We start from the raw sequence: 21,758 nt of genomic DNA, 5'->3' as shown, positions 1-21,758 counted from the left end.
CTTTATGTCCCCAAACTTTGTAGCTAAAGCAAAGTTCTATGTGTTCAAAATGAAACCAGAATCATGAAAAATGTCGATGCATAATTTACATATCAGTTCATATAATGTATGGAATCCTGGGGAAAGGAAGGTCTTTCTCGAATGGTTCCAAGAAGAGAAACAGGCTAAAATGAGGCCAACAGATATGACAGCTAAAAACTTCCAGCAAAGGACTTTGTAGACCTCACTGAAAAGAATGAAAAATTGTAAATGGGGAAAAAATACATGTAACAGATGAGAGAAAAACAGACTTATTAAAGAACCCCTAAAAATAAACGACCATGACATGCACCCCAACAGGAAAATGGCCAAAGATGGGACGTTCAGAAAGGACACCCACGTGGCCGATGACACGTGTCAGAAACGCAACGCAGGACTCACGCATTAAAACCACGAAGTTGGTGCAAACAGACTGGCAGGGATCAAAAAGGAACTTTTGCCAAAAAATCAAAATTGAATCTGATCAAGCTTCTGGATCAACACCAATTTATAGGAAGTACAGAGGTCAGAGGAGTAGGTAGAACACGGGAGATGCAATTAGCAACATCTCAGCACAAACTCTACGAATAGTTTCCTGAAAATACACTGCAAGCGGGGACAGGAGGTGGGGGACCCGGGATCAGAGACTCAGGACAGATCAGCCAGTCAGGTGCGTGGACCCTGTCTGCGTCCTACATCCAACTCAAACAAGTCATGAAAAACCAAACAAAATAAAAACAACCACCTGTGAAATCGAAGAGGCGTGTAGGAATTTGACCAAAGACTAGAGATTTCATAGTATAAGGAATTATTGTGAATTTTGTTTGAGGGTTGAAAATTGTATTGTGGTTATGCTTTTCACTTTTGTCTGTTTGGGAGGACAGACTGCAATAATTATAGTTGAACTAATATTATGCCTGGGATCTGCTTCCAGTGCACAGGGAGGGGGAGAGGAGGTGGGCAGGACTGGCCATGGTGACGCTTGTCGGAGCAGGTCAAAGGCTAAAGGGGGTCCTTGTACTATTTCTTCTGCCTACTTTTGTGTGTGTTTAAGACGTGCTAAGTTAAAAAGAAAAAATAAGAGTGGGTTCTATTTGGTGTTGGTGAAAGGGAAGGGACATGGGACCATCTTTCCAGAGGACAGAAAACCAGTGTACCCGCTGACCTAGCAATACAACTTCTAGAATCTTCTCTTATGAATATAATTGAAAAACTTTATAAAAATGTATGTGTAGGACTTCCCTGGTGGCGCAGTGGTTACAAATCCACCTGCCAATGCAGGGGACACGGTTTCAAGCCCTGGTCCAGGAAGATCCCACATGCCACAGAGCAACTAAGCCTGTGCACCACAACTACTAAGCCTGCGCTCTAGAGCCCACGAGCCACAACTACTGAGCCCACGTGCCGCAACTACTGAGCCTACATGCCACAACTACTGAAGCCTGCACGCCTAGAGCCCATGCTCTGCAACAAGAGAAGCCACTGCAATGAGAAGCCTGCGCACCACAACGAAGAGTAGCCCCCGCTCGCCGCAACTAGAGAAAAGCCCGCGCACAGCAACAAAGACCCAACACAGCCAAAAATAAATTTAAAAAAAAAAGTATGTGTAAGAATATTTATCCAGCAATTTTTGTGATAGCAAGTAGATGAAAGAATGAATGAATGAATGAATGCAAAGAACCTAAATGCACATTAGACAGGGAGTGGGCAAACGCACTGTGTATTTTCAGTCAATGGAATAAATACTATGCAGCCTTTTTTTTTTTTTTTTTTTGGCCACACCGTGTGGCTTTTGGGATCACAGTTCCCCCACCAGGGATTGAACCTGGGCCCTAGGCAGTGAAAGAGCTGAATCCTAACCACTAAACCACCAGGGAACTCCCGATGCTGCCCTTTAGAATGACAAACTAATACACACTTGCTGACATGAGAAGATGTACATGATGTTAACATCAAAAGTACAGGCCTACGGATGTGCATGTCCACACAGAAAAGGTTTTATAAGGATACACGCTGAAATGTGAACATTAGTTATCTTTGCGCAGGGATTATAGATGACTTTTTAAAAATATATTTATTTTATTTCTTTATTTGGTTGCACCAGGTCTTAGTTGCAGCAGGCGGGGTCCTTAGTTGCAGCTCCTGGGCTCCTTAGTTTCAACTCGCCAGCTCCTTAGTTGCAGCACGCATGTGGGATCTAGTTCTCCAACCAGGAATTGAACCCGGCCCCCTGCATTGGGAGCGCACAGTCTTATCCACTGCGCCACCAGGGAAGTTCCTGACTTTTATTTATTTATTTATAAATTTATTTTATTTATTAATTTTTGGCTGCATTGGGTCTTTGTCGCTGCGTGCGTTTCTCTCTAGTTGCAGTGAGCAGGGGCTACTCTTCGTTGCGACGTGCAGGCTTCTCATTGTGGTGGCTTCTCTTTGTTTCGGAGCACGGGCTCTAGGCACATGGGCTTCAGTAGTTGTGGCTCACGGGCTCAGTAGTTGTGGTGCACGGGCTTAGCTGCTCCGCGGCATGTGGCATATTCCCGGACCAGGGCTCAAACCTGTGTCCCCTGCATCAGGAGCGCAGATTCTTAACCACTGCGCCACCAGGGAAGCCCCCTGACTTTTATATTTCAACTTATCTACAATTAAAATTTTTCTTTAGTAAGTATGAATTTGAGGTATCATTTTGAAATGCGTTAAAAACAAATTTGAAAATAAACTATATTTTTAAAGGAGGCAAAACAGTTCAAGTGATGTTAATAAGTCTTCGATAACCATTTACCATGCTTTTGAATTTTCTGAGAGTTTTGTAATTTGTTCCAAGGTTTAGAAACCATTATAAACTTATTTGGTAAAATGATAAAAGGTATGTGCTGATATTTTTGTCCCTACACAAAAAGCAAACAATGACAGATCATGATTAAGAAGAAATGGAAAATTTAATGGATGTATATTCATGTATATGTATATTTTATACACATACGCAAGTGCCTGGTCTGTTTCCTCAGTGTTCCTCCTCTTTTGACAAGAGAAAGACGAAGCACCTTAAAGGGATAATACATTTCATGCTCATCATGGGTGTGTCAAAACCCTGTTTCGTGGAATCTGTGCAGGTTTCGCATGTCGCTAGTCTGTTTTCGTACCTGTTGTGTGGACAAATTGGTGTGGCCGGGGGAGGTGGTCCCTGTGCGGGGTCTCCGGGTGGTGGGCCTACCTCCTGCCTGTCACATCCCCTAACATCCCGGCAGAGACAGACAGGCTCCCCGCACACTTGCCTACAGACTTTAAAGCCAGCCCTTCCCCACCAAAGGGCACAGCTAGTGTCAGAGCCATCAAAACGATGGCCTGCTTGTCCCCAGGTGGGGTACCGTGCCACCTTTTAAAACGACGTTTTCCTACAACGATGTGGGAGCATGTTCCCTACATAACATTCAGTTAGAAATAAAAAAGAAGTCCACATCCGGAGCGCAGCCCGCCAGCAGGCCGAGGGTGGCCATGCGGGGTGAGGGGATTTTGTTTTCCTTTCTCTATTTTCTTCTACATGAACAAGTATTATTTTTATAATCATAAAAAAGTCAATTAAGAAAGTTTTACCCAAATGTCATCTCCCTCATCCACTGCAGGCTGCAGGGCCCAAAACGAGGCGGGTTGGGCGGGACAGAAGGGACGATTCCGGAGCCAGGGTGAAGTCAAAGGCCAGGTGGGCGAGGTGGGCTGCAGGACGCCAGGGGTCTCTGCTGGGCAAGGGGGCCCGCTGGTGGGCTCCGAGGGGCACAGGGGTGGTTCTGGAAGCCTAGACCCAGCACACTGTACCGCGGGCCTGTTCTACAGGGACAGAGAACGCTGAGGCCACACCTCCCAGGGGCCCCCATAAGCTCTTCCATGCTGCGTTTTCTCTTTACCATCTAAGAACTGTAGGAATTCGGGATAAAACTGCCGGTTCCCGCACGCTGGCCGGCTTCACTTCACTCCTCTTGTCACGTTCACACTGTGAGGCCTCCTCATACGTGGCTTTTCCAGAGAAGGTCGCCTGCTCTGGCCTCAGAGGGGCCGTGTGGCAGGGCAGGGGACGGACCCTGATTAGTGGCCAGGCCTCGGTCTCACTCCTGGGTCTCACGCTAACGACAGCCCGTGGGTCACCAGACCCTTTCATAGAGGGACTGCGGCCGAGACGCTAGTGGCAGCATGGGGAGGTGAGCCCTGACCCCACGTCCGCCCGACTCTACCCAGGGGCGTCCGTCCTGCGCCAGGCAGGGTGCTGCACAGGGGCTCTTCCCCCCCAGGAAAGCTTTCAGTCCATGTAAACGGCTGGGGCGACCACTGTGCTGCTTCAATTACCAAAACACCTAGCTGTGAATATGTGGTCACCTCCTCGCCCCATGAATTTGGGGGAAAAAGGAGAGCTTATACACAAAACAAAATGCTGTCATCTAAGAATTTTCACGTTTTCCATAAAAATTAAGATGTGTATCTCATTTGGAAAAGACAGAAGCAAATTAAAGCTCTTTAAAGATGTATTTTTAAGGCCACAAACGTCAATACTTTCTCTCTCGGCCTTGACTGGCATTTCCTCAACAAGTCACAGCTCTGCGATCTTGCTCGGGGTTAACTGTCTAGTGACTCCAAAGATGCTGGGGACAGAAAAGTCAGCTTTCTGTCCTGAACCTGGCAGCGCGTCCAGTGACTGTGGGTAATCCATATCACAGACGGTCGTACTAAGTTCCTTTCTGCCCCATGTCTTCTTCTGCCCCGTCTTTCCAGTATGAGGTGCCTCCGTGACTGCACACGATGGTTTACGGGTCGGGCTCTTTGGGACGTGGATGCTGCGGCCGGTCCCCGGCAGAGGACACGGCCACACGGCTAACGCAGGGCAACACGGCGAGCACGGGGCTGCGTCTGCCCGGGCAAAGGACCCGAGAGCAAGCCTACGACCCAGTGGCTTCACCGGGACCCGTCTCTAGGTGACAAGGGCATCTCAGGGCGCCTGCAGACCCAGGGGAACAATGCCAGTCTCCACAGTCAGGCCATACACTGAAAACCCAAGAGAAGGTGAGAAATTCCCATTTCAACGTAAAGGTGGCCCTGCGCCTGATAAGTTCAGTTGGGGAATCACACAGAACAGACTGGATACTAACATTTACTGAAATTCAGTTTAAGATTATAGCGCGTTTTCAATATAAAAATAAGACTTTTAATTAAAAAAGAGTACATAAGCAGCTCTGGATACATCCACAAAACAATAGAAAAGTATAAAGTGGGGCTACATCTGGATATGGCTCCGTAGGCTATAGGGCTCTCAAACCTCACAGGAAGTTTGATACTGAATTTTTTAAACTTTTAAATAATGCAATTGATTTTCTTCTCAAGCAAGATGCATTTGAAAGGAGGCTTCATGCGGAGTAACATTTGGAGGCTCTTCTGGCTCTGGAGCGGAGGACGGTGGGATTTCCTGACGGGAGGGTACCAGGCACTATTTGAACAGGTGGGCACACACATCCACCCAGGAGAGGTTTACATTCGCTGGCACATGAGGGTTCGAAACCACAACTGGAATCTTCCTTTTTCAGCTTGCATCTTCTACCAATTCTCCATATGGTTAAAATGTCCCTACAATGATAAAACAGCATGTCATGGGAATTAATTTACCTTGGCTTTACATTCACCAACACAAAGCACTGCATTTAAAACAGCTGAGCTAACACTTATTTCTGTGGTAAGTACATATTTACAGAATATATATAAAATATTATAACTAAGATATTTAAAGCACTTCCTACAGTGCCTGGTACATAGAATGTTCTCAATAAATGTTACTTCTCTTCTCTCCCACAGTTCTATGAGAGGGAAAAAAAAAGAATAAAAATATCATTTATAAATTCATAGTTTTTAAAAATGATGTCTAAATATGGAATATGGATTCAGCACAAAAGCACTGCAGCAGGGGCCAGGGTCTGCAAGTAACCCAGCGTCGGGAGGATCCCCACCCGGGCCTCCGCCCTCCCCGCCCCGGGAGCAGACCTCCTGTCTCCTCACCTTCGCCCGCAGAAGTAACTGGGACCACCGGACGGCTGGGGGCAGACCCGTGGCCAGACACTGTGCCACCACGAAATGAGAGGTCTTGTCCAGCATCCAAAAACCTTTATCACACTTGCCACTATCCCGGCAAAGAGCAGTGTGGCTCCGTGGCCCCTGGGCAGAGGCTGGCAGGGCACCCCTGCTCTCCAAGGCTGCACCGTGGTGGCAGAAGGCTCGCTGGGCTGGCTGAGGCCAGGAAGGGAGCGGTGGGCCAGGCGGTGGGGGGACAGAGCAGTCCGGTCCACGATGGCATCCTGTTTCCTGGAAGGCGGGTGCTGCCCTGAGCCACGGGGACCCAACAAGAGAGACTGAGGACTTGCGGTCGGCAAGGGAAGCAGCACCCAAGCTCGTGAACACCCGTTTCACACGGATGGCTCACTGGGGTGATTGGAACGGGATGCTGTGGCTGATGAACCTGACGAGGGGTGGGGAAGGCTTCACACCGTGGACCACGGAGGCACAGCACGACCTTACAAGATGGGAGATGGCACCCCAGGCAGTGAGAACAGCAGGTCAGAGTGTTCCAGAACCGGAGCAGCTGCCTGTGTGACTGAAGCCAGGGTTCATGGTGCACAGAGACAGGGACGGGAGATCTGCCTGGATGGTCAGGGGAGGTCAGGCTGGGCCAGGCTGCAAAAGGTCCTGAAGACCACGATGAAAACGGGCTGGATTTGTTCAATGGGCCTGTGTTTCACAAAACAGTCTCAGAAGCACATGTATAACAGGCATCCCTTGACAAAAGGATGTTCTAGAGATACCAGGCCGAGCAAAATCAAACTCATCTCTTCACTTGATTCTCGGGACCAACAGTCTAATGTACATCAAACCTCCAAAGGTGGGGAAAGGATGCAGCATTTCCCGAACTTCTCTGGCCGGAAACTCTTGTCAGGAGCCCCTGAGCAGCAGGGCCCCCGGTGGGGAGGTGGGGAAGAGGCCAGACAGAGCGTGGAGGCTCTGCGGAGGGGCCGCGGGAGAGGGAGAGGAGGGGACAGGTCAGCAGGCAAGGCTGCAGAGAAGACGGGCCTCTCGGGAGAGAGGCTGGGGCTGGGGGCAGGGGCGGGGAGAAGACGAGCAATGCTTTTTAATTAATTTCATCATCACCGTCGTCAACACCACTATGTGGCTCAAAAAAATTTTTTTTGTTGAAAAGGTCTGCACTGAGATGTCTCATTCCTGCCCCCATCCCCACCCTCCTGGTTGGATGGGGTGTATATGAAGCCATGCTGAAGGCAGAACAAATAGGACTTGGGACAACCGGACGCGTGAGACATAGCAACAAGAGGACCGAGATCTAGAATCTCCCACACAAAGGAACCTGTAGGAACCACTCATTTAAACCTTCCACCCAATCTCTGTTCCCTGACCCGACTTCAAGTTCCCACGTCACCATGTTCTTCTCCCCACAGTCCAGTTTGTCAATGTCCCTCTCAAAGCCCCTCTCAAAGCTCGGACCCCCAGGGGCACCCACAGAGGACCTGTCCTGTCCCTGATACAGATGTGAGGTCTGACGTCCTCAGACTCCGACACGCCTGGTGGCAGGGACCAGCCACTGGAGGCACGTCTGATGGGGGATGTCTGGGCACTGAGCCCCTGATTGGGGTTCATGCTTTAGAGGGACCCCTCTGGCCGTACCTCTCCATGGATGTTCCCACCCAGAGGCCCTGTCCCCTTCTAGAGCCTATCCCCTGGCTAGGCCAGCCTCTCCTGCAGGTGCATTCTCCTGAGACCACAGCACATCACTAGTGTGATTGCTGCAAGCCTGAAAGATGCCCACGGGGCGGGTGCTTGTTGGAGAGGGGTGTGGAGATGTGGGAGCAGGAACGTGGACGGGGTAGACGTGTCCATGTGCACATGATCAAGGCCCCTTGTCATGTAGGACAGGGCCTGAGCTGAGGAGGGGGGTGGGCCAGGGGCCAGCTTTCCCTCATTCCACCATGTCCCGGCGTGGCACTCTGAGAAATTCAAGAATTCTATATTTGAACCTGGCCTTCCACCTTGTTAGGAAGGATTATTTGTCTGTATAAGTCTGAAGTAGTGCTGGAGAGCAGAGCACAAACCAAGGAAAAGAAGACTTGATTCCTGCGGTGACGTTTTGCCTCTGTTCCAGATTGTCCCATAGCTCCCGTGTGTGGAACGTGTCCCAGCCTAATCCGCTAGCACCCTTCTAGGGGGCGGGCATGGCCGACGCGAACAAAGCTTAGTACTTGTCGTTACCCAGCGACAGCGTCTAGTGAGCAGCTCAGAACAACAACGGGCACACCATGTTTATAAGCAGTCTCCTACTGAATATCTTTAAGGGGATCAAGTTTGGGAAGCAATCCATTTTAGACCAGGGAAAGGATAAGTGGGTAGCACTGAAGTCGGGGGAGGTGGACTAGCGCGAGATGACACCCCATAACCTTCTCCACTCCTCTGAGGCTGAGTCAGGTGCTCACGCTGGGAAGGAAGACACAGGCCTGAACCCAGGCCCAGGCTTCTGCAGGGCGCAGCTCCACCAGCCACGGCAGTGCGACGGGCAGCGCTCTCACCCCAGATGTGCAGGATCAAGAGCTTTGCAGAGGAGCTGTTGTTGAGCTTGCGAGACAAACAGGCAACTTTAAAAATAGGGTATAAGGGGCCTGCGTGCCACAACTCCTGAGCCCGCACCCTGGAGCCCACACGCCACAACTCCTGAGCCCACGCTCTAGAGACCGCAAGCCACAACTACTGAGCCTGTGCTCTAGAGCCCGCGAGCCACAACTACTGAGCCTGCGCTCTAGAGACCGTGAGCCACAACTCCTGAGCCCGCGCACCACAATTCCTGAGCCCGCGAGCCACAACTCCTGAGCCCACGTGCCACAACTACTGAAGCCCACGCACTTGGAGCCTGTGCCCTGCAACAAGAGAAGCCACCGCAGTGAGAAGCCCGCGCACCTCAACGAAGAGCAGCCCCCGCTCGCTGCAACTAGAGAAACCCCGCGCACAGCAACAAAGACCCAACACAGCCAAAAATAAAGAAATAGGGTATAAGGATGAATGCATGTTCTAGGAAAAGTCTTGACTTTAAGACCAAAAAAAAACTGTAGGCACGGCTTTCCTGGACTTCAAAAGCAGGCATTAAGGACAGACTCTCCAAAATACATACAGGCTGTTCTCTTACATAAGTTTGCTTTATCTCAAATTCATTGTCATGGGCTCAGGAAGGGACATCCTGGCACCTTGGAGCGGATGCTGACGTCTTAAGAGGCTGCCCTGGAAGGAGCCTCAGGACCTTAAAGCGCCCACTTACCCAGCGCTGCTGCTGCTGCTTTTAAAAAAGATTTCTGTTGCTGTTTTCTTTTTACCTTTTGACCCCCTTCACCAAGTTCTCCCCCGCAACTTCTGGCAACCACCAATCTGTTCTCTGTATCTATGAGCTTGTTTTTTGTTTTGTTTTTTTTAAGATTCCACATATAAGAGAGATCATACAATATTTGTATTTTTCTGTTTGACTTATTTCACTTAGCATAATGCCCCGAAGTCCATCCATGTTGTTGTAAATGGCAGGATTCCTTCTTTTATGGGTGAATAATATTCCATTGTATGTATAGCACAACTTCTTTAACCACTCATCCATCCTATTTTTGCATGTTTTTCTTATATTCAATAATCTTGTTGAATATTAGTTCTAGTAGTTGATCTGTAGATTTTCTTGGATTTTCTATGTAGATAATAATATCATCAGGAAATAACAATTTAGCTTTTTTCCTTCCCAATTCTTGTGCCATTGTTTCTTTTTCCTTGTTTAATTGTCTGAGTTAGAAACCCTGGTAAGCAGAAGTGGTGACAGCAAACAAACGTGTTTTTCTCTTCACCAGCAGAAATGCCCACTAAGTGTGAGGATCCTTAAACCTTACCAGGATAAACCCTTCTATTTCTGGTTTTATCATGAGTGTGATTTGGAGTAACTGAACACTGTTTCTGTCTCTATTAAGATGATCATTTGTTTTTGTTTTCCTCCTCCTTTGACCAAACAATGTAGTCATTTTTCTAATGCAAGTCATCCATGTGTTCCTTCATGTAGGATTTCTTTAAACCTATAAAGCCATCTGGGATGGTAGCTTTTGAGAACATTCCCAAATTATTCCATTGTGATTGGTCTACGTTCTCTCTTCCGGAGTCAGTTTTGGCAAGTGAATTACTATGGGGGGGAAGAGAATTCCCACTGCACTGGTCATTCTAGCTCTGAGCCTAGCACAGCCACGTGTTCACACAGGACAGTCCCCTTAGCATTTCAGAGCGTTATTCCAAGGTCTTTGGTGTCTGTTACTAATGGGGGGGTCTGTTGTCACTCAAATCACTGTTTCCTCATGGATACCAGTCCTTTCTCTCTAGCAGCTCTCCAGAATTCTGTCTTTAATGTTCTTCAGTTTCACCATGATGGACGTGCACATACGTCACGTCCAACACTCACCAGGACTTCTCAGAAACACAAAAAAGGATAGACAGCAGTATAACAAACGCCCATGATCCATCACATAGCTTAAGAGATAAAATATTACAGATGTAACTGAAACACCCGCCATACCTGAGCCCTCACTCCCTCGGTAGAAATAACCTTCTCATGCTGAACTCAGTCTATCATTCTCAGGAATGTTTTTCTTCTTTTAGTTAATATGTATCCACGTTTTACATGTTGCAAATTATACCTAAATGGTGTCATTTTCTTCTGTAATTTCCTACCTATCCTTCTGTAATTTCCTTTTTTAAGTTCATCCATTCTCACTGTAGTGTATATTTCACTGAATAAATATAGCCAATTCATTTATCTATTCTCCTATTGATGGACGTCTATGTGGTTTCTGGCTTTCTGCTAAGCAAACAATGCTACAATTATTTGGTACACATTTCCCTGGGCACCTCTGAATATGTACCTAGTACTGAAACTTCCAGGCCACAGGGACACCCACCATCACCTTTACTAGACATCTGCTCTCCAAGTCACTGTGCCAGGTTATATTGACTCCAATAAAGTGGACAGACCCTTCAGGTCCACATCTTCACCCACACTTAAATCAGCAGACATTTTTAGTTTTGCCACTTTGGTGCTTTAATTGCATGCCCTTAATTATTAGAGAGGTTGAACCTCCACTTAATATTCATTGGCTGACTGGGTTTCCGCTTCTCTGAACTGCCAATTCGTATACTTCACCCATTTATCTGCTACTCTCTGTTTTGTGTGTTGCAAATGTCTTCCCTGCTTTACGGTATCTTCTTAAACAGTGAAGGAGGAATTTTGATATGCAACGTCTTACATGTGTAGTCAAATATGTTAGTCTTTTCCCTTTGGGTTTATTAGTTATTATAAATCTTCCCAACATCATAAATATATTCTCCTATACTTTCTACTGAAAGTTTTAAAGGTTTCTTTGTTTCTTTTTTTTTTTTTTTTTCCACATTTAGGTTCTTTACCTTTCCCCCACTTCCCAGAATTGATTTTTGTGTGGGGTAGAGATCTAATTTTATTTTTCCTCATATGTGGATAGCCAATTGTCCTAGCACAATTTATAGAGTAACTGGTCATTCCCAGCTGACTTGTAACACATTGTCTGTAATATATCCAGCCGCCATATATGCATTGGAGCTACATTGCTTGGTCAACTAAAGCTCTCGATTTTATTCACTTGTCTATCTGTCTACCCCTATGCCAGTAACACTGTCTTAATTACTATAGCTTTGTAATATATCTTGACATCTGATTGGTGATCTCTCTCACCTTGTTCTTCTTCAAAACTACTTGGCTACAAACGCCTTTCTTCAATTTTGGGAAATTCTCAGCCATTATTCTTTTCAAATCAGATCTTATCATTATCTTTTTCTCTCCCATATTCTAAATTCCTTCCTTCTGGATTTCCTAATGAACCTTATCACTCTTTCCTCTGACTGCTAATCACACTTTTTATCTCTTTATCTCTCTTGCTGTATTTTGGATGATTTCCCCAGATAAATCTCCTAGTTCACTAATTCTGTCTTCAACTGTGTCTAACCTGAGAATTTTTTTTCACTTCAATGACTGTATCATTCATTTTTAGAAGTTCTTTTTTTTTTTTTAACCTCCCAATTCCTTTTTCATACCATCCTTTTCTGCATCATGGCTCTATTTCTTTTAAAATCATTTTTTAAATTCTTAAAATATTTACCTTTATAGTGAACTTCAGGTTCTTCTATTAATCCAGATTCTTACAGGTTTGTATTCTCCTGTTTGTTAAGAGTTCCTGACGCCATTCTGCTACTCCACCCCCAGCCCTACCACGGCAGATTTGTTTACGTAGTTTATATCATTCTATTGTGGTCTCATGCACAGTGCCAGCTGTTTTCCCTCTGAATCCTATACGCTCTGGATGGTGGAAGCATCCCTACATGCGGATTCTGACTTTGCCACTAGCCGAGGCTTTAAGGACTTTAATAGTCTGTGTCTATTTTTATGTTCATGCTTTAACTTTTGATTTTTGTAGCACTGAGACAGAATAAACTTGGAGCCCACACCCATGTATGGCCCGGTATTTTAATTTCTAATCCCCTTTTATGGTATAGGCAGATCTTCAAGGAAAAGAACTTTAGGCAAGGGTCCAAATTCTAGCTCCCACACCTCCACTGGCCAAAGTCTCATCTATCTCTGGACATCAGCATTCTAGCCCCCATGCCCTGGGCCCATTCTAGGACCAAACCCAACAAAGGCCAAGACCTAACAACAGCCACAAAGGAATATGTCTGTAGCCACTGCTCTGCTTCTCTCTTCACTTATTATATAATTAACTATGTATCTAATGTTTTTATCTGTAGCAGGAAGGGATACATTTGCATTAGCTTAGTCTAATGTGCTTGTAGGAAATCTAAATTGCATTTTTCTTAACACACTGTCTTTTCTGTAAAAATCCATTTCACCGTCTCCTCATAGTATAACATTTTATTCCTAGAGAAAGAAGGTTTAGTTTTGTTCTTCTAGTCACCTGAAGGCTATCTGCTCCTTCAGAGCCTGGAAATGATCTCAACAACATAGGTAAAAATTTTTAAACTATTTTTCTGGCATCCATATTCAGAGAAGCATTTACTATCAGAAGTTATATCCAAAGATTCTGTCAGCAGGTCTATTCAAACTCATCTATTTTGGGATTCACGTCTGGCTACTGACACAGCCAAACTCCTCTCTTGGCCGGCTTGTTCTTCCACCGTTTGAATAATTCAGCCCTACGTCTCAGCCAAGAAGCTCTCACTGTGTCTGGGAATGACATCCGCGAAGACCCACCGCCTCGCGCCGTGCTGCTCAGAGGAGTTAGAGCAGGTCGTCACTGTGCACAGTCCGGGAGTGCTGCTGCCACACGGGCTATGAGCACAGGACCAGCCAGGAGAGCGGGAAGAGGAGAGGGCTGCGGTGTGGGTCCTGGGGCCGCCACCTCCCCATCAGCCACGGTGCATGGTGGGCCAGTCACTTAACCCCTGTGGACCTCATTTTCCTTACCTGTAAGGTGACAGGGTTAGACCGGTGGCCTCTGGGGTCCCTGACAGACCTCGGGGAAAATGCACAGAGCGCAGTTTGATTCCTACAGAATGATCAATGAAATTCCCGTTGACCCCTCTATGACTGTGTTTCCTTCTCTCAGGACGTAAGAGTAAAGGACTCACGAGGAGTAACTGTTGCTGAAACAGGACACAAAGAGCAACCCACTGCACACAGATCTGTCTTCACCTACAGCCCAGTGTTACATTCTCATCCCTGGCCCTTGCTCCTGCCTGACACCCGGGCCCAGGAGAAAGAGAGAATCCTGTTTACACCAGCTTCTGGGTCCATTCCATTTCAGTTCAGTATTTACAGATGCTACAGATGTAGGAAGCAGTGGCTAATAAGACAGATAGGTAAATAAAATAAGGCAAATATTTTAAAGGTCACCCATTTGGAGATAAGAAGTAGTACAAGGAAAAAAATGTATCCATTCAGAATCAGAATCATCATCCCTGGGCTCCTCCTGCCATCCCTACAGGGAAAACGGAGCCCAGACAACAGCTGGGACGTGCCCCCCAACCCCCCACCACCGCGCCTACTCTCACGTTGCCCGCCTCTCTTCTTCCCCTCCCCCAACACCACTGTCCGGCAAAGGATTTCCACGTCAAAAAGTGAGTAACATCGAAGCTTATTAAGGCTGCTCCCTTAGTATTTGCCCTCAACACTGACGAACAGGCTGCTATCCAAAATCAATTTGTTGGGGATTGGGAGCAGGGGGGTGGTCCACAATACCAAAAACATCATGTTTTGCATGTTGGCTTTTATGTGGCAATTCACTACCAGCCTGGGTTAAAAACCCAATAACCCGAGATAAATGGAAGCAAAGGAGTACCAGTGATGTGCAATATAAAAGGCCTATCTTTTTCAACTTAACGCCCAGGTTCTCTACTCTGTGGGCACTCCTAAATGCTGAGCCTGCTGGGCAACCAAGACCCACAGGCCTACATTTAAAACTGCAAGGCTTTTGTTTTCAGGAGGATTTGTCCACTCCTTCGATGATTAGCCCAGGTGGGGTCCAGTCAGAAAAGGGAAATCAATCTAGGTATTTCATACAGAGGGATGTGGGATTCAACTTCACAAGTGATGGAGGAAAAGAGAAGCCACACAGGGGAAGGGAGGCAAATACTCCCCCAGTAGAAGCCCCACCCTCCCGCAGGCTGGGAGGACAAAGGGAGGAGACGGTGTGACTGCAGAGCCCTGGAGCTGGCTGGCTCCACCCAGCAGGAGCTGGGACCGCGGAGGGAGGGGCTGAGAGGCTGCCTCGGGCGGGGCAGGGGGAGGGAGCCATGCCCTGGGAGATGCAGGGGAGACGAGCATGGTGAACGGAGCTGAGAGAAAACGGACAAGTGACCGTCACGCGGACCCAATAAAGTCTGAAGGTGGCCCCTTCCCTGAGGAGCTGTAGAGCATCAGTGGCCAGGTACCATTCAGAAAACGGGGTGCTGAGGACACAGCACTTCCCCCCGGCGAACACCTTCACTCTGTTCTTCCTGTAGTTTCCTGCCTGATAATGCCCACCCCCTTTCACGCATCTTCCTTTCCTAATCACGGAGACCTCTCAGAGCCTCACTAGGTCTCATTTAATGGGTAGAATCTCCCAGAAGAGCGTGATTTCCATGGCACACTTGGCTGCCACGGACCCCTGTGCCAGGCGGGCTGAGCTGACCGAGGAAGGAATCGGGCCGCAAGGCGCAGCCCGGCCTCGGGACCACTCGCGGAAGGAAAGGAGCCTGCGAGAGACGGCGACCATCACCCTGCTCCTGGCCTTGCAGCCTGCACGGTGCACAGCCGCGAGGGCGGCCCGCCCCGGGGTGGGGGGTGGGCACCTCCCGTGACATAACACCCCGTCCCACCGCCTCCGTTGGGGATGGCGTCACCCCAGTTGTCCGTGGCGTGAGCAGGGTGACAGGGTGGAGAGGGGCTCTTTCTAGGTAATAACTTGTACCAGGAGCTGACGCGGGCCAGTGATCACCCCACGACACCGTCAGAAACGACTGAATCAGTCACCCCGCGACGGCGAGCTGGGACAGAGCAACCAGGAGACCCGCGTGCCGCCTGGAAAATGGGCTTGAGAAGGTCTGCAGAAAACGTCCTTGCGTACGTGAGCAATCAGGAAAGCTTCGCGGGAGAAAGACAACAGGAGCTCAGGCAGCCAGCTGAGACACAGCCACGTGAGAATCCAGAGCAGAACCCATCGGGTCAGCTGATACCCCGCTGAGGTCAGAAATACACCAGAGAACTGGGATGCAAAGGAGGTTTTCAGGCATAAGCACCAAACAAGCTGAGAGACACAGGTAAGTTTCCCGTTAGGGATTCCACACAAACTCCCCAACATAACCTCTGCGTCTCTTTGAACCAAGGTCGCCATCCCGGGTCAGCTATGGGAACTGTGGGCCAGGACGGGGCGGGCTTGCGTGTGAAGTGGGGGGCACACTTGTGAATGGAGCTGTGTGTTTAATAAAGTCTTCTGAAATTTGGAATTGCTGCCCATCGGTGATTTACCGTTAAGCACTTCTCCCTGGGATCTTGCATTTCTAAAAATACTATTTGCTTTTTATTTAACACTGAGCCTTTTGATGTTCTAGAATACAAAAATAGTGTCTTATTATTTTAAAAGCTTAAGAGAGAAACTAGCCATATTATTAGAAAAAGAAGATATATGCAGCCATAGTCTGTTCAAATATCAAGAGGTGTGACTTTTCAAATTCACATTTCAATCTTTATTTACATAAGACTTTTAGAAGTAGTGGGTGTAAATATTAAATCACCCAAGCTTGGGTGAAATTTTATTGAGAATAACTACAAATAAAGGGAAACTGATTTTTTAAAGTCAGTTTCTGAAATTTAGATGAAAAGAATATCGAGCATTAACGAAAAAATGATATATTTACATATCAATATAGGTTTTCTGTGCGCAGATTCATCTCCTAGGAAACATACAGAGGCAAGCTTGGGGAATTACAAAGGAAGGAAAACCCTAATCAAATAGGTACTGTTGTTCAAACAGAACATTAGCTTAAATGATCCAATCAGGTGCTTGGGCCAAATTTTTTTTTCTTTAAGCCGTTCGTGCCAGAAGACGACCTCTCAGAGCATGAAGAATCCACATTACGTTCCAACTGTTTGCCCAACAGATGGGGGATTTGAAAGATACATTCCATGGAAATGGGGTAAGAACAAGGAAGGTCCTGGTTAGTCACCAGCATTAATGCAATCTACCCATAATGGGGTCGTATTATTTACTCGAAATCCAGGGCATGTTTGGCAGTTACAGTGAGTCAACCAAAATACAGTAAGTTCAAGTTGCTGTATCTTTGATTTCACCATTGTTCAGGATTACACCACAAAACGCAATATAACCTGCGGAAAGTTCCCGGAAGATAGAGAACAAAAAGTAGAGAAGCACATTGGGGCAGGTCTGCCACCAACCTTTGTCTTCATATTTGTCTGATGACGTCACAGAGTCAGAGGTTCGCGTGGGTGATAAGTGACACAGTTCTAGGCCTCAGTTTAAAACAGTCATTGCCTCTCACTATAAAACAGTCGCCTGCAATGCAGCACGAGAAGACTATAGTTTACTGACTCAGTCTTTTGCTTATCAAAAACAGCAATGTGTTTCTCTAAAGATCTTTAGGGGGCAATCCTGAAAATACTCACACAGACACACACACACACAGACACTCCTGGTTTCTATGTGGAAATTAAACACAATTCTATCTTACTGCAATATGAAGACTGCAAATTTAAAATTAAAAAAAAACAAAAACAAAAACAAAAACCAAGAATTACAGCGGTTTCAAACTTATTAACTTGTTTTTAGAACAAGTTCAGAATTAGTAACAAGGGTATCATGATGCTAACGCACATTACGAATTTCTGCCCAGCACAGGAGACTGAGACTCTGACTCTGGTCACGTCAAGACCTCCCTTTACTTTGAATTAATGGTGTGAATACTGTGTTTCTCCTTCTGAAATCTGTGGTTTGTGTGAAGTTTATGCAAACATGAAAGAAAAGCTTAAAGAGGGAAAAGAGAAAAAACAACGTTGATTCCTATTTTGATAAGTAAATGAGGTTAGGACTTCTCTCTAAGATGTACTCAAATAACCTCTATTTTAACCATATCCAGAGACCTGTTCCCTTCCCTGAACCCTGTGTTTTAGAAAGAATTTAAAATGTATATTCAATTTCTATTTCCAGTCTGAAGCTGGAAACAAATTAGTTTGCAGCTGGGTAGAATGCTAAGAAAAGCTTATCTGCACCTTTTTACTCACATCCTTCATTCCTTAGAAACGTAACTGCTGTTTTTATGAACTTTGTTTTATGGATCTAATATTTAAGGCCAAGTCTAGCTTTTATGTCGCAGCAAGAAGGTTAATGCACTTACAGACTCCCCCGCAATGCATCTTGGGCAAGGCTGGGCCCAGCTCTTTCCACCGTCCTGAGGAACCTATTTAACAAATCACAGCCACAGGTGAATCAGAACAGTGGTTATTTACACCTTTCATTAGACATTTAAAGGCTGGTTTGGTGGGAGCAGAAACCTACCCCCACGCTTGGTCGCCCCTGGCCACCGTCTGGCCTCGGTGCAGGGAGGTGGCCTCTGGGCTGGGCATCTGGTGACTCGGGCTCCTTGCTGCCCCAGGATGCGGGCACGCGCACCTTCACCTGGGGGCAGCCCCACTCCTGCGCCGCTGCTTCTAATCTCCTGCGTGCCCGTTTCTGCAACAAACAAAATCTCACTTGAGATGGCCTCGTAAAGCACACAACACTCTAATTGAATTTGCTTTCTGAGAACCTCAGCTGCAAAGACAGACCCCTGTGGAGCTGGGAATGTTTATAGGACATTTGAGGAGATGACTTTAAACACCATCAATTACACTTAACCTCATTATTTCTAGCATTGTCTGATATTTACTTAGCTTTACGGATTTAAAAGTCATTTTAAACAATTTTGGCCGAAACTCTTGTAATAAACTATTGTGACTGGTTTATTGATATTGAAAATGTACAAAACCTATAAATTTTGTTCAAGAAACTAGTTATATGCTTCAATACATTTTGCCTGGTATCAAGGCAAATACTTTCTTAATATAATATGAATAATTCACATGTGGATAATTCTTTGTCTTACTGACACTGAAGAGTAAACTAATTTTATTTATTTCAAAAGTTGCACACACAGCCCATAACTGATAACCTTTGGGAAAGTCAGCATTTGGCTTTTGCTTCCCCATGAACTAAAGATGAATTACAAAAGCAATCCTCCAAAGCTAAAGGAAAACGGTTCACTCTCTAAGTGCGAAGACTGTGTACTTTGCAGGGTAACGACGTTTTCAGTGACACAGAGCTGAGGGTCAGGAGGTCCACCCCTTGCCAGCGCCAGCATTCCGTCCTGGGTCCCTGGGCCAGAGGGCGGCCCCGCTGGTGGACAGCTCCCACCTGAGTCAGAAAACACCCCGGTACCCGGGCAGCCCACACACCCTCTTCGGTCACTGGCAAACCATCGTCATGACTGGTGCCAAATCTGTTCATTATCTGTCCTATTATTTATTTATGGTTTTCTAAATTGACTTTTTTTACTTAATGGATTTATCTAATGTATTGATAGAAACCGCCTATCATGGGTTTAGAGTGCTAGTTTTACTCTTCCCTAACATGCCTTAAAACAGATACCTGAGGATGAAAATGGAAAACGCTGACCTCTGAGCCCCTTAAACCACTGAGAATCATGTCCTGGGGTAAATAAAGTGTGGAATCCAGGCGGCTGAGACAAGGGCAGAGGCAGTCACCCCCCCGCCTACAGTTCTTCCTGAACACCGGGAAATACAGAAAGGTCACAGTCACTTTTGCACTGAACCACACCCTGGGCACAACCTGAAATCAGAGGACACTGACACCTGAGAACACGGCCAGTGAGAATGAAAAGCCACCAAACCCCAGTGCGGGGTCCCCTCTACTCCAGCCCACACCCCCAGCGTGGCTCCACGCTGAGCAAGGGCAGAAGCAGAAGCTGTGAGCTGGACGGAGTGGGGACGCCAGTGAGGGTGTGAGTGATCTGCCCCCGGAAAGCCCACCCAGACACGGCAGACGGAGCCCCAGAGCACAGACTCGGGGCAGGGCCTCCAAAGTCCACACCGTGGAAACAGACAGACGCCATTTAAAGAGGCTCTCCTCCAAACTCACAGCTCCTGAGAGGGAAACAGGCAAATGAGTTGGGGGAGTGCCCCTTGGGTGCTGGGTGGTGAAAATGAGAAGGAGAAAGAGGAGAAGTTAGGGTCCTGCAAGCAAGGAGGACCATAATACCAGGAGCCTCACGCCCTTCCCTGTCCATCACCAAAACAGACAGACAGACAGACACCTGCTACACCTGGACTCAGCCAAATTAACAGAAGAACTGCCATTAGACCAGCAATCTTTACAAAACACCCAATAACATAAAAATTCCTCCTGAAAAACAACCAGGAATCAAAAGAAGATTGTAATTCAAACAATCTAAAAACATACTTAAACGCTCAAACAAACATTTGAGGATACGAAAAACCACCTTGAATTAGAAATGTAAAATGTAAAAACAGAAAGGGACAAAAGCAGGGAGAAACCAAGAGACTTGAATGAGTTCAGGAAAGTAATGGAAGGAAAAAGCACAATTATCTCAGAAATGAGGAATAAATTATAAAATACACTAAGGAGATTAAATTCAAGTGAAAATTAATAAAAGGCACCAAAGAAGGACAGCAGCACAACCAAGAGAAGGAAAAGAACATAAAGAAAAAAAAAAAAAAGGGAGGAAAGGAAGCAGTGGAAATGGAAGACAAAGAAGGAATAACGTTCATAAATCAGAGTTCCGAAAAGAGGAAAGCAAAATAATGGAGCAAAGCTAATGTTTAAAACTGTAACCTAAGAAAACTTCCCCAAAACAAAAAAAATGACTGAATCTTAAAATGAAAAGGCTCACAGGGCACCTGGGAAAATTATCCCAGAATGATCAACGCTGAGATATATCCTAATAAAACTAGGAGATTTCAAAGATAAAGATAAAATCCTCAAGGCCCCTGGGCATGCAGATCAATGAAAGTGCAAAGGAACTGGACTGGCATCAGGTTTTTCAAAACCAACATACAAGTAAGACGACAATGGAGAAACATTCTTTTCAATCTCAATGAAAGAAAATAAGAATTTTTTTTTTTTTTTTTTTTTTTTATATATATTTTTTTTTTTTTTTTTTTTTTTTTTTTTTTTTTAATGCTATTCTTGTCTGCTTACATTCTTTTTATGTATGTATGTATGTATGTATGGCTGTGTTGGGTCTTCGTTTCTGTGCGAGGGCTTTCTCTAGTTGTGGCAAGCGGGGGCCACTCTTCATAGCGGTGCGGGGGCCACTCTTCATCGCGGTGCGCGGGCCTCTCATTGCCAAGCACAGGCTCCAGACGCGCAGGCTCAGTAATTGTGGCTCACGGGACGAGTTGCTCCGCGGCATGTGGGATCTTCCCAGACCAGGGCTCGAACCCGCATCCCCTGCATTGGCAGGCAGATTCTCAACCACTGCGCCACCAGGGAAGCCCGAAAATAAGAATTTTAAATCCAGCAAGCTGTCCTTCAAATATCAAGATTACAGAAAAAGAGTTTCAACATAGATGAATTTAGAGAATACTACACCCATCAGCCCTTCCTGAGGATTCTATGTGAAGGTAAGCTTTATCTCACCAAGTGATGACTGGGAAAATTCCAGCATAAGCATTTTTTGTAAGCATTTGAAAGTATTTAGATGTACATCTAAGACTAAATTTAAAATAAAGGTGGGATTAGGTCAAAAGACTAATGTGCAAATATTACATACTCTGACAAAGCAGAAATAATTCAACTAAAATATGAGAAACAAAGGGGGAGGGAAAGAGGAAAAATTCTGACTGTGTATAGGCCAATATTGTATAAGTGACAGGAGCATATTAAACGATACTGGGAAAAAATTGATAAATCAGACAGTAAAGAGTTAAATGATAAAACCGATTACTAAGGACATTAAAATAGGTTTAAATACAAAAGTAATCACTAGAAAATACAAATTCTCCTAAATCCAAAATAAAAAATCTCAATAAAAAAGCAAAGAATACAGATTGCATAAAGAAATAGCAAATATAAGAAAATATA

The 21,758-nt window shown here is 46.0% G+C and overlaps 1 protein-coding gene across 5 annotated transcripts in view; it reads right to left on the bottom strand.

Moving 5' to 3' along the window:
• Nucleotides 1-5,138: 5,138 nt before the first annotated feature.
• C16H10orf143 (chromosome 16 C10orf143 homolog) overlaps nucleotides 5,139-21,758 on the bottom strand; it is a 41,156-nt gene continuing 24,536 nt past the window's right edge. The window contains exons 2-5 of one of the 5 annotated variants that reach the window (XR_005016881.1): nucleotides 18,156-18,329; nucleotides 17,995-18,057; nucleotides 6,049-6,370; nucleotides 5,139-5,622 (exon numbers count right to left, since the gene is read on the bottom strand). Coding sequence is in view for 4 of the 5 variants with exons in the window: in XM_036829234.1 (XP_036685129.1) it covers nucleotides 16,639-16,728; nucleotides 17,995-18,057; nucleotides 18,156-18,329 (327 nt within the window). In the remaining variant the exon portion in view is untranslated. Of the gene's footprint in view, nucleotides 5,623-6,048; nucleotides 6,371-16,362; nucleotides 16,729-16,748; nucleotides 17,157-17,994; nucleotides 18,076-18,155; nucleotides 18,330-21,758 lie in introns of those variants that run through there. The other 4 variants (XM_036829235.1, XM_036829234.1, XM_036829236.1 and 1 more) reach the window with 4 other exon arrangements.

Source organism: Balaenoptera musculus, chromosome 16 (assembly GCF_009873245.2).
Source record: "Balaenoptera musculus isolate JJ_BM4_2016_0621 chromosome 16, mBalMus1.pri.v3, whole genome shotgun sequence".
Classification (NCBI taxonomy): domain Eukaryota; kingdom Metazoa; phylum Chordata; class Mammalia; order Artiodactyla; family Balaenopteridae; genus Balaenoptera; species Balaenoptera musculus.
The sequence above is the reverse complement of the archived record's forward strand: the minus strand, read 5'-3'. Positions and strand labels throughout refer to the sequence as shown.